Genomic DNA, 12,991 nt, shown 5'->3' with positions numbered 1-12,991 from the left:
ATTATCTAATTGAGCATCATTGCTGACCCAATTTTACGCGGGAAATGGCTCAGAGGCGGGAAATATGGACGGCGGTCATAAGCATCGTATAAATATTATGAAGACAAACCAGCCATTTTCTTGGAGAAAGAATACCCCTAAAGAAAGAGCAGCAATGCAGAACGACAGAAGAAAGCGAAAGAGAAAGGCTAGAGCGGCGAACAAAGAAGATAAAAGAAGAAAAGCTTTGTTAGCACTTGAAGATGAGCGAGCGATGACCGTAGTGAAGAATGAAAGATTGCTCCATCTTGCGAGGAAGTATTACGCTAAATGGCATGCTCTACATCTTCGTGAACGGGTAGGAACGCCATTTGATGTAATTTTTCGTAGTCCGTTAAATATCATCTAATGTTTACAGTGAAGGGTTAAGACTTTTAACATCTGCCGCTTCTGCAAATATCTCACAGCTATGTATTCATTACTAATTGAAGTAGCCAGGGGCCCGTTTCTCGAAAGCCCCGGTAACGTTTCGGCCCCGAAATCAAATTTTCAAATCGAAATATAAAGAATCACAACGCGGGTTCTGGCTAGTAAACTACTCCATTCTGTTTCATTAACTGATATTTTTATCATGTTAGATGCAAAACTATTGAAACCTCTACCTTGCATGTAAACAACAACAGCTTTACGGGCCCGTTAATTATTGGGAATTTCGAGAAACGGGCCCCAGCAGGTTTAAATACAGTAACCGACTGTAACAACAAGGTTCCGCTAGTCCCCTCCTTTTGGAAAAGTCTGTGGTATGCTTCCCCAGAAAACTTTGAAATTTCAAAGCCCAAGGACGCGATTTACCGCGTTCTTGTTTATACTAGATCAGGAGCGGATCTAGAGGGGAGGGTGAAATGGGTGCGTCAGCAAAATTAAGCAATTAAAAAATGTAAGGGCTACTGAGAACCAATCAGATTTCATAATTGGCAAGAATGGTATTAATTTTTTTCAGACTAGCAAAATGGATAAATCAAACACTATGGAGAATGAGAAACAGGCACATAAAGATGCCCCAGTTTCTGCAGATCAACCGGTGTCACATGTAAAGAGAAGTCATCTCAGTCATGTGAAAGATCCAAGTGGTTCTACTGACCAACCTCTGTTACTGGGATGTGGTGTCTTTGGACGTTGTTATAAAATGTATTACAGAGGGATTTCAGTTGCTGTTAAACAATTTAACACACACCTGTCATCAGACTCCAGTGTTATCAAAGAAGCATCACTGATGAAACAGTTGGATCACCCATGTTTTCCCTACGTTTATGGTGTTTGTGTACAAAGCAAACCTTACCTGTTAGTACTTCAGTTTTGCAATGTGGAAGGCAAAGCATACACTCTTCACAGGACGTTACATAGCTGTACCTTGGTTTTAAAAAATCAAGAGTGGTTTGATGTCATTTTGCAACTTCTAGAAGCACTCAAAGTGTTGCACAACTCTGGACTGATTCATCAGGATATAAAAGGTGATAACATCTTGCTTACATACAAAAATACACTGTTTGTGCCAGTAATCATTGATTTTGGAAAGTGCATTAGAAAACAGGAAGCCAGTAGAAAAGTTTTGTCCAAACAAGAACAAGAGACATACAAACAGAAGTACACCCATGTTGCCCCTGAAGTTGTTGCAGGAACCCACCCTCCATCTCATGCAAGTGATGTATATGCCCTTGGCCGTCTGTTAAGGCAGATTGCAACCAAGATTGGTTGCAAGCCACTTCTCTCCCTTAGTGAATGCAGCTTAAAGAATGACCCAAATGCTAGGGCTTCTTTGGATCACCTCTTGGTCAGTGTCAAGTCTCTGTCATCATGATTAGGTTCTTGATATTAAATGGAGAGGAGAAGTCGTTATGTCAGATTTGTTGATGACAACAAAGTGAAAAGGTCACTTAAAAAGTGAATTCACATTGTTTCAAACTTATCGATCTTATTCAGGTTCTTTTAATTTGTAAGATCATGGCGAAATTATTTTCTGAGGTTGAATCCAAAAGGACCATATCTGACTTTAGAAAAAGAAAAAGAAAATTTTTGTGCTGTGTTCACCAACTCCATAAACCAGTTACGTGAAATTAGGAAGTTTCAAGCTGCAGACTTGCAACGATGGATAAGAAATGTACAGAAAAATGTGATGCACTTGCAAAGTTGTTGTTTTGCTAGATGATATTACATGGCTGCACGGAGATAAGAAATTTCTCTTCAAGTGTTGAATGAGAAGAGAAATTCCGTATGTCCGAGCAGCCATGTAATGTTCTATTTATTATGTAAACACCAATGAAATACCAAACCATTTCACTTTAACAGTTTTTTGGTGTGAAAGGCACGATTTATTATCTCGCCATAGCAAAGGTGATATTTTCACATGTGAGGATAACATGTTATTTCCACCTGTGAAGATATCAAGTTTTTGCAAGAAAGCTCACCTAGTATTTCATTGGTGTTTATATAATAAACTGATTTCTTTTTTGCCATTCGTTGCCGTCGCTGTGGTTGTTGCTTAAGCTCCCCACTGTTGTGATCCAGAAATGTTGCCACCATGGTAAAGTGACATCATACTCCTTCTCTCTATTGGTTGTCATATCTCCCCTAACTAAAACACTCTGACACTGTGGCAGGGCTACAAACCCTTTAAGTCCCAAGAGTCACCCAAAACAGTTTTCCCCTCACAACATCATTACTTCATTAAAGGAAAAGATTATGACAACCAAATAAACACCACAAGGAGAAGGGTTTCATCTTTCAACAAATTGATTCTCTCGACTAATGCATGGAGATTATTTGGCAAATTGTGTATTCAGGTATTGGGGCTTAAAGGGTAAAAGTGTTTTAATGATGTTAATATTGTGACCTTTATTTTAAAAAAATAGCTTTCTAATAAAATTACTGATAAGTTACTGAAGTTTTGCTCTAGGTGGACTGAAAGCCAAGTCCACTCCGTCCGATCTTAGGTTATTTTTCTTCTGTTTTTAAAATGACCTGGCTATAAATTTAAATTTATAATGTGGATTTGACTATTGTATGACATATTTTACTGCACAAGTAAGGATTTCACATTCTGTGGGAGAATTGTTATTTACTTCAGGCTCAACTGAAAGCCAAAACCACTGTTTCTGGTCATACTACCAGGGTTTCTTTTTTCAAATGACCTCCTTTGCAAGCTTGGAACTACAGAAAAGTGATGGTGAAATATTTACCTTTAATTCGGCTTTCCTTACAGAGTAGGTGGAAGCTTGTAGTTGCCCAGATGTTTTCATCTTTAGGCAGCGCACCGGAAACGGGACATGACAGATGTTTCATCTGTTAAGTTAGTGGAAGCTTCCCTTGTAAGGTAAATTCAATGATTGGCGAAGGTATTAATTTTTCCAGACTAACTGTATGAAATCATCATGATTAGAAAGGTAAATACCAAAGGCTAAACTCAACATTGTTCAATCACTTAAATTTCACAAGTGTGTGTTCACTGCAGAGTAGGTGGAAGCTTGTAGTTGCCCAGATGTTTTCATCTTTAGGCAGCACACCGGAAACGGGACAGGACAGATGTTCCATCTGTTAAGTTAGCCAAAGCAAACTTTGCAGTGAATACAAATAATGGGCGACAAGTTTTGGTTATGGACCGTGTTATTTCTGCAGTAAATATAATTCCCCTGTGGGTCATTTGAAAGAGAAGCTCTGGATCCCAAAATACATGATGGAGAGTGGATCTGGTTCTATTGCTTTTAATCACTGCTGAACATCGCTTTACTTATTTAAAATGGCAGTGAAATGAGGTGTCAAGACCTGATGGTGAATCCCTAGTGTATAAGCACTCACAAAGTAGATAACTTTCTTGTATTGGGATCAGTTTTGGTTTAGATTGGGAGACTTTTGACAAAGGATTCAGCATGTTGTGCTCTTATGATTTTCTTTCTTCTTTTAAGATTTAGGCCATGGCAACAGTAGCACTACATGAACACTGTAGTTATTATTTTTTAATAAGTGAGTTAATAATCTCTTCCAATTGGCAATGTTTTTGCATAAAGGCTCTATGCCAGGTACCACACAGAAAACACACAATAGGTAATGGGCAAAATTCTGGTGGCAGGGAAGTGCTTAAATCTAGGGGTAAGGGGACCAGGAAAGAAGCCCTCCTGGGGGGAGATAAGATCGAGTGGTACTGGGGGTAGCCACCCTGGACAGGAGTCCTGGTAGTCTCTGGGGGTGAGGCCCATATCCCCCAGTCACTAGGAACTAAGGGGAACCGGGAGGGGTGGCCATCCTGGGTGGAGTACAGATCAGGTGTGAATGGTTTACCCAATGTCACTCTTTTTCATTGTAATGCAGCGTTTTTTAAAGAAAATACAAGACAAGACTAAGAAACGTCAGTGGAAAAATTTGGAGGTGACATTGCTCAAACCGATTCTTTAAAAAACCGTCAACTAGTCGATCTGTACTCAGATTGACTGTATTTTCTACGACATGGTATAATTGAACTGATGTAAATTAGTGTTAATTCCAAATTCTTTTGGAAATAAAGTTTATGCTTTCAGGGGGGATCTTTATCCACCCCATGACTTGTGTTCATTATACACACTTTAGATGACCCTTTTTTCCTTTTTTATTGCCTTCGAAATGCCTCAGTTCATGGTCAAAATTTGTTAAGGGGTTAGTTTTCCTTTAAAGAGGACTGATGCTGTGTTGGTTGCGGAGTGGAAGTTGGAAAATTGTTTAGTCAACTAGGTTGACATTGTCACCTCAAAAAGATGGCGTTTCGAACGTTCATCCCTCATCAGAACGAATACTATCAGAAAACCGAAAGCAAATGTGAGAAAACACTCGCAAATCTGGTCATTTGGAAGTAATGCAAATTTTGTCCAAAAGTAAATATTTGCACATGTTACATGAGTAAAACGCACGCGAAAGTTTTTGGATGTAGTTTGGGTAAACGTTGGAAAACAGTGATGCATACATATAGATTTGCAACATGTTTGCTTAGATTTTTGCAGAAAGCAAACATTATTTTTCCACAGAGAGCAAATCTGGAGTAAATGTACACCGGATTTGTTGATCTGCGGAGTTATCAAATACGAAGCAAATGTAAAGTAGATTTCAGGTTTACGTCGTATTTGCACGCAATTTCAACGGAATAAACATCTGTGTTTGCATCATAATCACTTCTGGTGATAATTTTGGTCAAATTTAGAAGGCTAAATTTGCATCATATTTACTTCTGTCGCAAACCTGTTTAAATCCGTTTTTTCGTGCAGTGTCAGGTGCTTCGTTTAGTGAAATTGATTTAAGGACAATGGATGTAGAAGACATATTATTCAACACCACAACATTGCCCACAGGTTAATAAATAAGTTGATAGTTCTAGAACTATCTTTTATATCTTTTATATCGATTACTTATCATGATTGTCATTCATTATTATATTGGGTATTTTGCATGGGCGTGACCAGCAACATTTTCGGCGATTTCTCATCAGCTTTCAGTTTCAATTTCAGCCTATTTCTTAGCGGGTGGTAAATTTTGCAGATGATAACTCAGTATCCTTCGAAGAACGTCCTATTTCTCATTTGACAGTTAGCATTTTGAAAAATTCGAAGTTGTTGGTGAAATTGCAAAGAGATCCCCTTTTTCTTGCCTTATATTCAGGAAGACTCATAGTTAACGCTCTTAAAGATAAAAAGATTGTTTTGTACGCGAAACAGAGGAGGTTTACATAATAACTTGTCGTTATTGTTAATACAGCACACTGTAAAATCCTAGTCTAGGACGCCATGGCTACCTCCATCATTACAGGACTGGATGCCTGCTTACTAAAAAAATATTTCAAGTTATGATCCCCCGGGATAGAAGCCACGCCCGGCACCCACCCTCCCCTCCCCGACTTTTTTTTTAGTGCATTACAGTTTTGTTCTTCAAATAGAATTAGGCAGACGGAATTTTAATCAGTTTGGATTTCATAAAATGTGTCCCTTATCGGAGTCGTTTCTTGCAAACTCATTTCCAAACGTGTTTTGTTTTATCCCTGTTATATGGTTTCCTCTGTACACAATCTTCCTGACGTATTGTTACAGGTCCTCTAAAAACCTCTTATGAAGTTTTTTTAGTTCGGATTTATAAGTTTCTTAGTTTAATTTCCGGCCTTTCAACATTCTTTCGATGTTTTTCTTTTTCTTTTCAGGTCAGAACCTGGCTTCCAACGCGTCCGACGAAAGAAAGACCGCTGGCTTTGCCCTCAGTCCAGGTTTTATTACCGGAGTCACTGTCTATGCCGTTATAATTTTCATTGTAGCTGTAATCGGGAATTCCTTGGTAATATACATCGTAAGCGCGCGGGAATATATGAGAAACTCAACCAATATACTTATCGCTAACATGGCGGCAGCGGATATTTTAATGGCTTGTATTTTTCCTTACATGCTGAAATGGCTTTATGTGATGAGTCTGTGGTTTGGAACATTTATGGGAACAGCTCTGTGCAAATTCTTTCATTCCGCCCAAGTTCTCTCTGTCGCCTGTTCTGTGATAAATCTTGTCTTTATAAGCCTTGACTGATGCGTTGTCATTTGGTTTCCTTTACGACGAATCTTCACAAGCAAAGTTCTGAAGGCGTCTCTTGCAGCGAGTTGGATTCATTCGCTAGCTTTCTCTATGCCACTGATCGTGATGACCACGACTCGCCGTGATGCCGCGGGATCTTATCACTGTCGTGAATTCAACTGGCCCACTCCACGTGCTAAAATTAACTACACAACAGCGTTTACGATTTGTTCATACATTATACCACTCGTCATTATTAGTATTGCTTACATCCTAATTGCTGTCAAACTTTGGAATCGGGAATTACCGGGTCATCAAACTTTGGAATATCAAAAGAAAGCTCATGAAACGACCAAAAAGGCCATTACAATGCTAGTCACGGTAGTGGCCGTGTTTGTACTGTGTTGGCTTCCACTACAAGCGCGAGAGTTTATGCTCAACTATTTCCCTGAAACAATCTCTCTCTTTCCTATAGAACTAGAAGTCTTTCTTCCTTGGATCGGTGTTTTGAACAGCGCCATCAATCCTTGCTTGTATGTGATATTTTCTGAGAACTTTCGTCGCGAGTTTGGTCGAATTCTTTGTTGCGTGAAAAGTAACCGTCCCGATGCGTATTTGGGGATCCCAGCTTCAAGGGCCACGCCCATGACCACGCCCATTTTATCTCGGCGCCATCTTTCAGCTACCAATGTGCATGAAACTGTTCCGCTACGTCATTTAACTGTCAATGGTTGATAGACGGACTTGTTTATCGAATTTACAAGTTGCATAAAGAAAGAATGATCTTAAACTTCATTTGCTTGCTTGTTACTTTTGCTGCCTTTTCAAAGTGAACACGATGGGTTTTGATAGTGACGAGGCCAGTGTACGTGGAATAAGAGTGCTGGCACAAGGCGAGTTTCCTCTTGGCACTCATGGTGGAACACTCATCGTCGAACTTACAATGTAACTTTGTAAGCTGCATTGCCAGTCATTACGAAATGCTTGAAGTAAACTCTGCAATAAAAATCAAATCAAATTTGGCGGGACTGGGGGTTGGGGTGGGTAATTCAAGGTAACATAATAAATCTAACTGGATAAGAAAATGGCAACGGCGGAAAATTTGAAACCGTTCAATGCTATTTATTTTTTATGAACAAATTAATCTAATCAGCCTCCGAAGTATTTTTCGGTTTAGACTGATTTAATTCAAAATTGCACTTTGTTATTTTTGTATCACAGTTCAGAGCAGTGTACATACGATCGCCTGTGACTTGTCACTAGTTTTTAACAAAAAGTTCTTGTGATATCATTTGTTTAGTTCAGAAAGTGTATGTGTATTCTTCACTTGATCGGTGTCGAAGTCTGTCACGCCATATTTTGTGCAGACTTCCGAAGTCACGCTTCACTTGAGAATCTGAGGTCTTCAATTTCTCCCAGCGTCTTCTTTTTCTTCTTTTTACATCTTCTCTTAAATTTATTTATACCGATGATTGTGCTATCAACAAGATAAATTGGTGTATTTATTCGATATCTTATAAACTAAGCATCTAAGCTTGTTTGCTCTTTTTCTCACACACTTTGATTGGTCTTGATTGGCCTTTGGAGAATAGCATCGTTCACTTGGAATTACTGCTTCAGCAAAACATTTGTGTGATATTGTATTACGTTGTTTATTTAGTATAAGCAAATATGATAAAAAAAAAACAAAAATAATAATAAAGACTAAAACAAAATAAAAAGATAGTTTCGTAAACCATCAAGGCTCGATTTACAGCTGTTGTTCGGGAAAGGAGCCCGCGCTCCGCCCCGAACTCTCTTCTCGGGGAGGGTAGACCAGACACGAGAGAGCGGCGGAAATCGAGCCTATAAAGCATCCAGTCGCAAATAGATGCCAGGAAAATTCCAACATTTTTTTTTCAATCTGACGTTTGAACTTGACTTTTTAATTGCTTTTTCGATCTAACTTCTGCTCGCACGTGCCGCCGAGTAAACAAGATTAAAATCAAATATAAAATGGGATTATATGAGTTAGCCTTTTATTTTGAGAATTTAAAAACTATTTGTCTGAAGACTGTATTTACCTACAGCTTAAAATTACACAAATTTATTGGCTTATGTATAATATCTTTGTAAGAAAAAAAAGAAATAAAATTGCACTCTTTCGTGTGGGTCAGTCTGTAGTTGTTGCGTCTTCCCTTCTTATTGCTTTGCGGTCAGGGTAACAGGAGACTCTTAATTAAAGGGGCGGGGGGAGGGTTGGGTTATTTCCAAAACAATTCAGCAAAGACAGCTGAAAAGAAAAACATGAGCAAGGGGAGCCATTGCCTGGTTTCAAACCGTGAAGGACTATGTACGAGTCTGTAAATTATGGGATTAGCAACTATTGATCCACATAGTCATAAAGTGCAGACGAAGCTTTGCAAAATCCCCAAGTTTGGTGTAAATAGACCCAAACGTAAGCAAGATACAGCCATTTGAAAATGTCAAAATTTACAAAGAAATGTATGGCAATCCGGACGCTGTCCGACACGGCCTCCGGATGCCATACGTTTCTTTGTAAATGTTGACGTTTTTAAATCACCAAACTTAGGAATCTTGTGAATCTCGGTGTGCTCTTTCTGACTTTGTGAATCATTAGTTGCTAATCCCATAATTTAGAGACTCGTACCTAGACCTTCACGGTTTGAAATCAGGCGATAGCCCACTTTGGAAAAGAGTGATAGCCTGGGAACTAAGTCGCGCCGCAAGCGGTTATGGGATTATTTGGGGGGACGCAGATCGAAACAAACAAGAGGAATTTAACATGGTTTAAATAACTTTGAAGTAGCTGGGCACTCCCTTTAAAGTAGGCAGGTACCCTTGAAAATTGAGGCCTCTAATGCAATTTTTGTACCACGGCCTTCATTTTTGTTGACTTCATTCGTTAAACTCCATAGCTCAAATTCCACATGAGAACAAAAGTATTTGTTTAAGTCCACGAAATACCTTGGATCGGAAACTAGTTCTTCAGATTTAATTTCCTTGCTTTGAAACTGAGAACAAATAGAGAATGCTGAGCAAAGAATTCTTGAAAACTTTTATGTAAGAAAGCATAATGAAGTTTTTTACTCAATTTGCTGCCACCAGGCTGCACTGAGAGAAATCCAAATGCAGTCAAGCCTTTTGCAGGGTTTCCCAACTCACTTTCATTAAAATCCAATTTGTCGTCAAGTAAACCATTTAACGCTACCAACCCGAGGCAATTCAATTCCGGTTTGTAAAAGTTGGTCAAGTTTTCGTTTGTTTCTGATAGTCCCTTCTTTTTTCTATATTTTCTCAAAACACATTCGACCATATCCAAGTACAGTTGAGCTCTGTTTTCGGGGAGTGTGCCCTCAAACTCTTCGCATAAAAGGCAAAGAAGTGCTGTGTTTACAGGATTGCCTGCCATTTCTCTCAGGTTTTTATCTCGCGACATCCGTCTTGAGAGCTTGATGGCTAAATCCGGCCTTTCTTTAAAGTACTTGCTGATAAATCCTTTCACATGGTCTACAGTAAATCCTTCGATCTGAAGCAGCGTGTCACAGCGTTTTCTCACCTCTTTTCCAGCTTCGTGTCTTGCTGTTGCAACTATGTGGCACCTAGGGAGCACTCTTCCTTGGATTAATTCGGAAAAAATCGACAATTTACTGGATGGTAATTCATCCAATCCATCCAATATCAATAAAATGCTGGACTGATTTTCACGAATAAACTGAAAGAATAGTTGTTTCACTTCTTCATCGATGTCTTGGGGGAGCAGTTGATCATCAATGGCTTCCCAAACGTCAGAATGGATATCTCGACATTTCAGCAACAATACCACTTTAAATGCTGTTGAGCCGCAGCCCTGAGGCTCTCGCTGTTTTGTGGCCCAGTCGTAAGCGTACTTTTTACAATAGGTGGTTTTTCCAATACCAGGTTCTCCTTCAATCAACACTGTTCTCGGCGCTGAACACTGTTCATACGGGTCTAGTATTGACGACATGTCAACAAATACGTCAGTGATTTCTACTCTCGTTTTCTTTCTTCTGACCACGTTGAGCCTTGTAAAAATATTGCCAAGAAAAAACTGAAACTCTTCACACCATGGAAATGGTGAGAGCCACCCCTCGCGAGTCTTGTACAGCTGGCGAATTCCATTGATAAGCTCAGTTGGATCAAAAATACCTAACAGCAGTAAAATGAATAGGAAATCTAATGAATGCAGCATTGCGAGCAAGAATCTCATATCAGTAATCATATGCTCGCAACATGCAGGAAGTTTATCTCCATGGACATGATTAATCGAGCTAGCTTGCCACAAGTCTACTGTATCTAAGCGTTAGAGTGTCCGAAGTACTGAACGGAAGGTGGCAGGTTTGAGTCGCAACTGAATAAAAGTCGTACGCGCTCATTAACTATCTATTTCCATTAAATTTCAAAATCATGATGTTGCATTTCTAGTGTTCTTATTGATTCTCTCAGTTTCGGTTATCATCTAATATACAACCTTATATGGAAATGATTTGTTTAAGTGTCGCTCAGCTAAATCTACTTTTGGCCGGAAGCAATCACTTCTTTTAGTACATTGGAAATTAACTAAAGCAAATGCTAGTCAACGTCATATCGGTAACAAAGAGTAAAAGTCAAAAAGTTTAATATAACCTGATTGAATGGAACTTAAATTTGAAGTTTAACAAACAACACTAACTTCATGTCAACGCTTTATGGTCAAGAAAAGGTATAACGTTGCCACAACAGAAAGAACAGCTGGTTACCTTAAAAATTTCATCATAGGAATTACAGAATTTGTGTTGAAATATCTACGCTCTGACAGGATCTTTCATTACAAAAACTCAACTTCGACTGCGGAAAAGACGGAGTATAAAATAAATTTATTGAAGCTGTAAAGAAAATTTAGCTGTTGTATATGTGTGATTTTACATAGTGGAGCATAGATTTCGCAAACGGACGGTAAAAGTCTAGTATGGGTTATATAAAACCGCACGATCACAACATATTTACCTGTCCTGGAATGAAAAAGGAAGACCAAGAATAACGAGTGCTGAAAGAGTCCAATAAATAGAGGAAACAAGAAAAGAAAGTGTTTCTAGATCAAAATCTAGTGTTCCGTCCCCCCTAGGTCTGAATCGTCAGCCCTTTCTTCTCCGAATTTTCTGTTTATTCTCCTGTTATGTAGCAGTCTTCGAGGACTATTTTCTCTTAAGATGTCTTTTCAATTAAGATTCTAATTCTGTCAGTAAGTTCATTTGAATTTTCATATTACCAATCTTGCTTTAGTTATGACCAACCTTGACCGCAAGAGTCAGAAATTCAAGGTAGAAAATGATTCCTACTTAGTATGTGAACTCCGTTCTGCATAGCTTAACGTGATTCACTCGTTAAGAATAAAAGGATGACGAAGGTAAGAGATTGATAGCTCAGTAAGCGTCACCTTTTTAAGCGGTGACCCACACTTTCCTTGAGAGATCTGAGCTAGTTCCCGTTATAGTAACTTGTGTAGAAAAAGGAGAGAATGAAAAAATAGTTAACAGAACGAGTGTTAGATATAACCTCTAACAATATCGTTTGCGCACTTTTAAGGAACAGCCTTACTTGCCTGTATGGAAATAACACTTCTGAGTTCTTTCGGTGTAACTTTCCCCCCCCCCCCGACCTTTTTACTTACTTTGCATAATACTATGGTTTTTTTCAAACTGAATGCAAAGAAAGTATAATTGTGAGCACTGACATAATTTATTCATTTAAGATATATCTTGAATGGTGTAAACCACTGAACAAATTTCTAACAAAATAGGTAGAAATCGTATTTGCAGAACCCAACAGAATTTACTCCTACTTTAAAAAAACAGAAAATGCAAAATGACTTTAACAAACAAAATCAGTAACTTGAAGCTGCAATAAATTTACGAGGAAGAGTAAATCAATGCATCGTCATCTCTGTTGGGGAATTAGTTATTACTTTTTCGCAAGTCTTTATAACAACACCATCATAGCCTGTGTTTGTTGTTATTGTTGTTGTAAAAAAGCCATTTTCGTTTTCAACTTCTCTTGTTTTCAAAGTGAGCTCCTCTTCACGGATCTTAAGCTCCTTTTCTGACTTTTCTAGTTTCTCGCTCAGAAATTTCTTCTAACAGTACGCCGAGCTTTGTTGGTTTGGGAGATGCACCACTGCTTTTGCCTTTTCTCTACTTTGCTATCGAAATCTTCAGAGTAGCAAGTCAAATCTCTCTCTCACCGTCCATTGATTTACTTTGAATTTGACTGCAGTTACACTGTTGAAGTTTTTCGGAAATTGTGTCCAAATTCTTCCTCTTTCATTGCTTCCTTTCCTGAACTTGTAAAACTCTTGTACCAAAATTTCTTTGCACAACAACACGTCGTGCGCTGTTGTCCTTTAAATTGGCCTGTTGTAAAAATCAGCACCCATCAGCTTAGTGCC

General features: G+C 38.7%; 1 protein-coding gene and 1 pseudogene across 2 annotated transcripts in view; both read left to right on the top strand.

The window, feature by feature from the left end:
* LOC149043735 (tyrosine protein-kinase src-1-like) overlaps window positions 1-1,925 on the top strand; it is a 2,163-nt gene extending 238 nt beyond the window's left edge. The window contains exons 1-2 of the mRNA XM_089210605.1: window positions 1-337; window positions 980-1,925. The exon at window positions 1-337 is cut by the window's left edge and continues 238 nt beyond it. Of these exons, the coding sequence (XP_089066731.1) occupies window positions 65-337; window positions 980-1,837 (1,131 nt within the window). The 5' untranslated portion in view covers window positions 1-64 and the 3' untranslated portion in view covers window positions 1,838-1,925. The remainder of the gene's footprint in view (window positions 338-979) is intronic.
* The window catches only part of LOC113683764 (RYamide receptor-like), a 24,071-nt pseudogene extending 15,406 nt beyond the window's left edge, over window positions 1-8,665 (top strand). Inside the window, exons 2-3 of the transcript XR_016187945.1 lie at window positions 5,271-5,348; window positions 6,188-8,665. The product of XR_016187945.1 is annotated as an RYamide receptor-like (transcript). The remainder of the gene's footprint in view (window positions 1-5,270; window positions 5,349-6,187) is intronic.
* The last annotated feature ends 4,326 nt before the right edge of the window (window positions 8,666-12,991 follow it).

The sequence above is a fragment of the Pocillopora damicornis genome, chromosome 6, assembly GCF_964200805.1.
Source record: "Pocillopora damicornis chromosome 6, jaPocDami1.2, whole genome shotgun sequence".
Lineage (NCBI taxonomy): Eukaryota > Metazoa > Cnidaria > Anthozoa > Scleractinia > Pocilloporidae > Pocillopora > Pocillopora damicornis.
The sequence above is the reverse complement of the archived record's forward strand: the minus strand, read 5'-3'. Positions and strand labels throughout refer to the sequence as shown.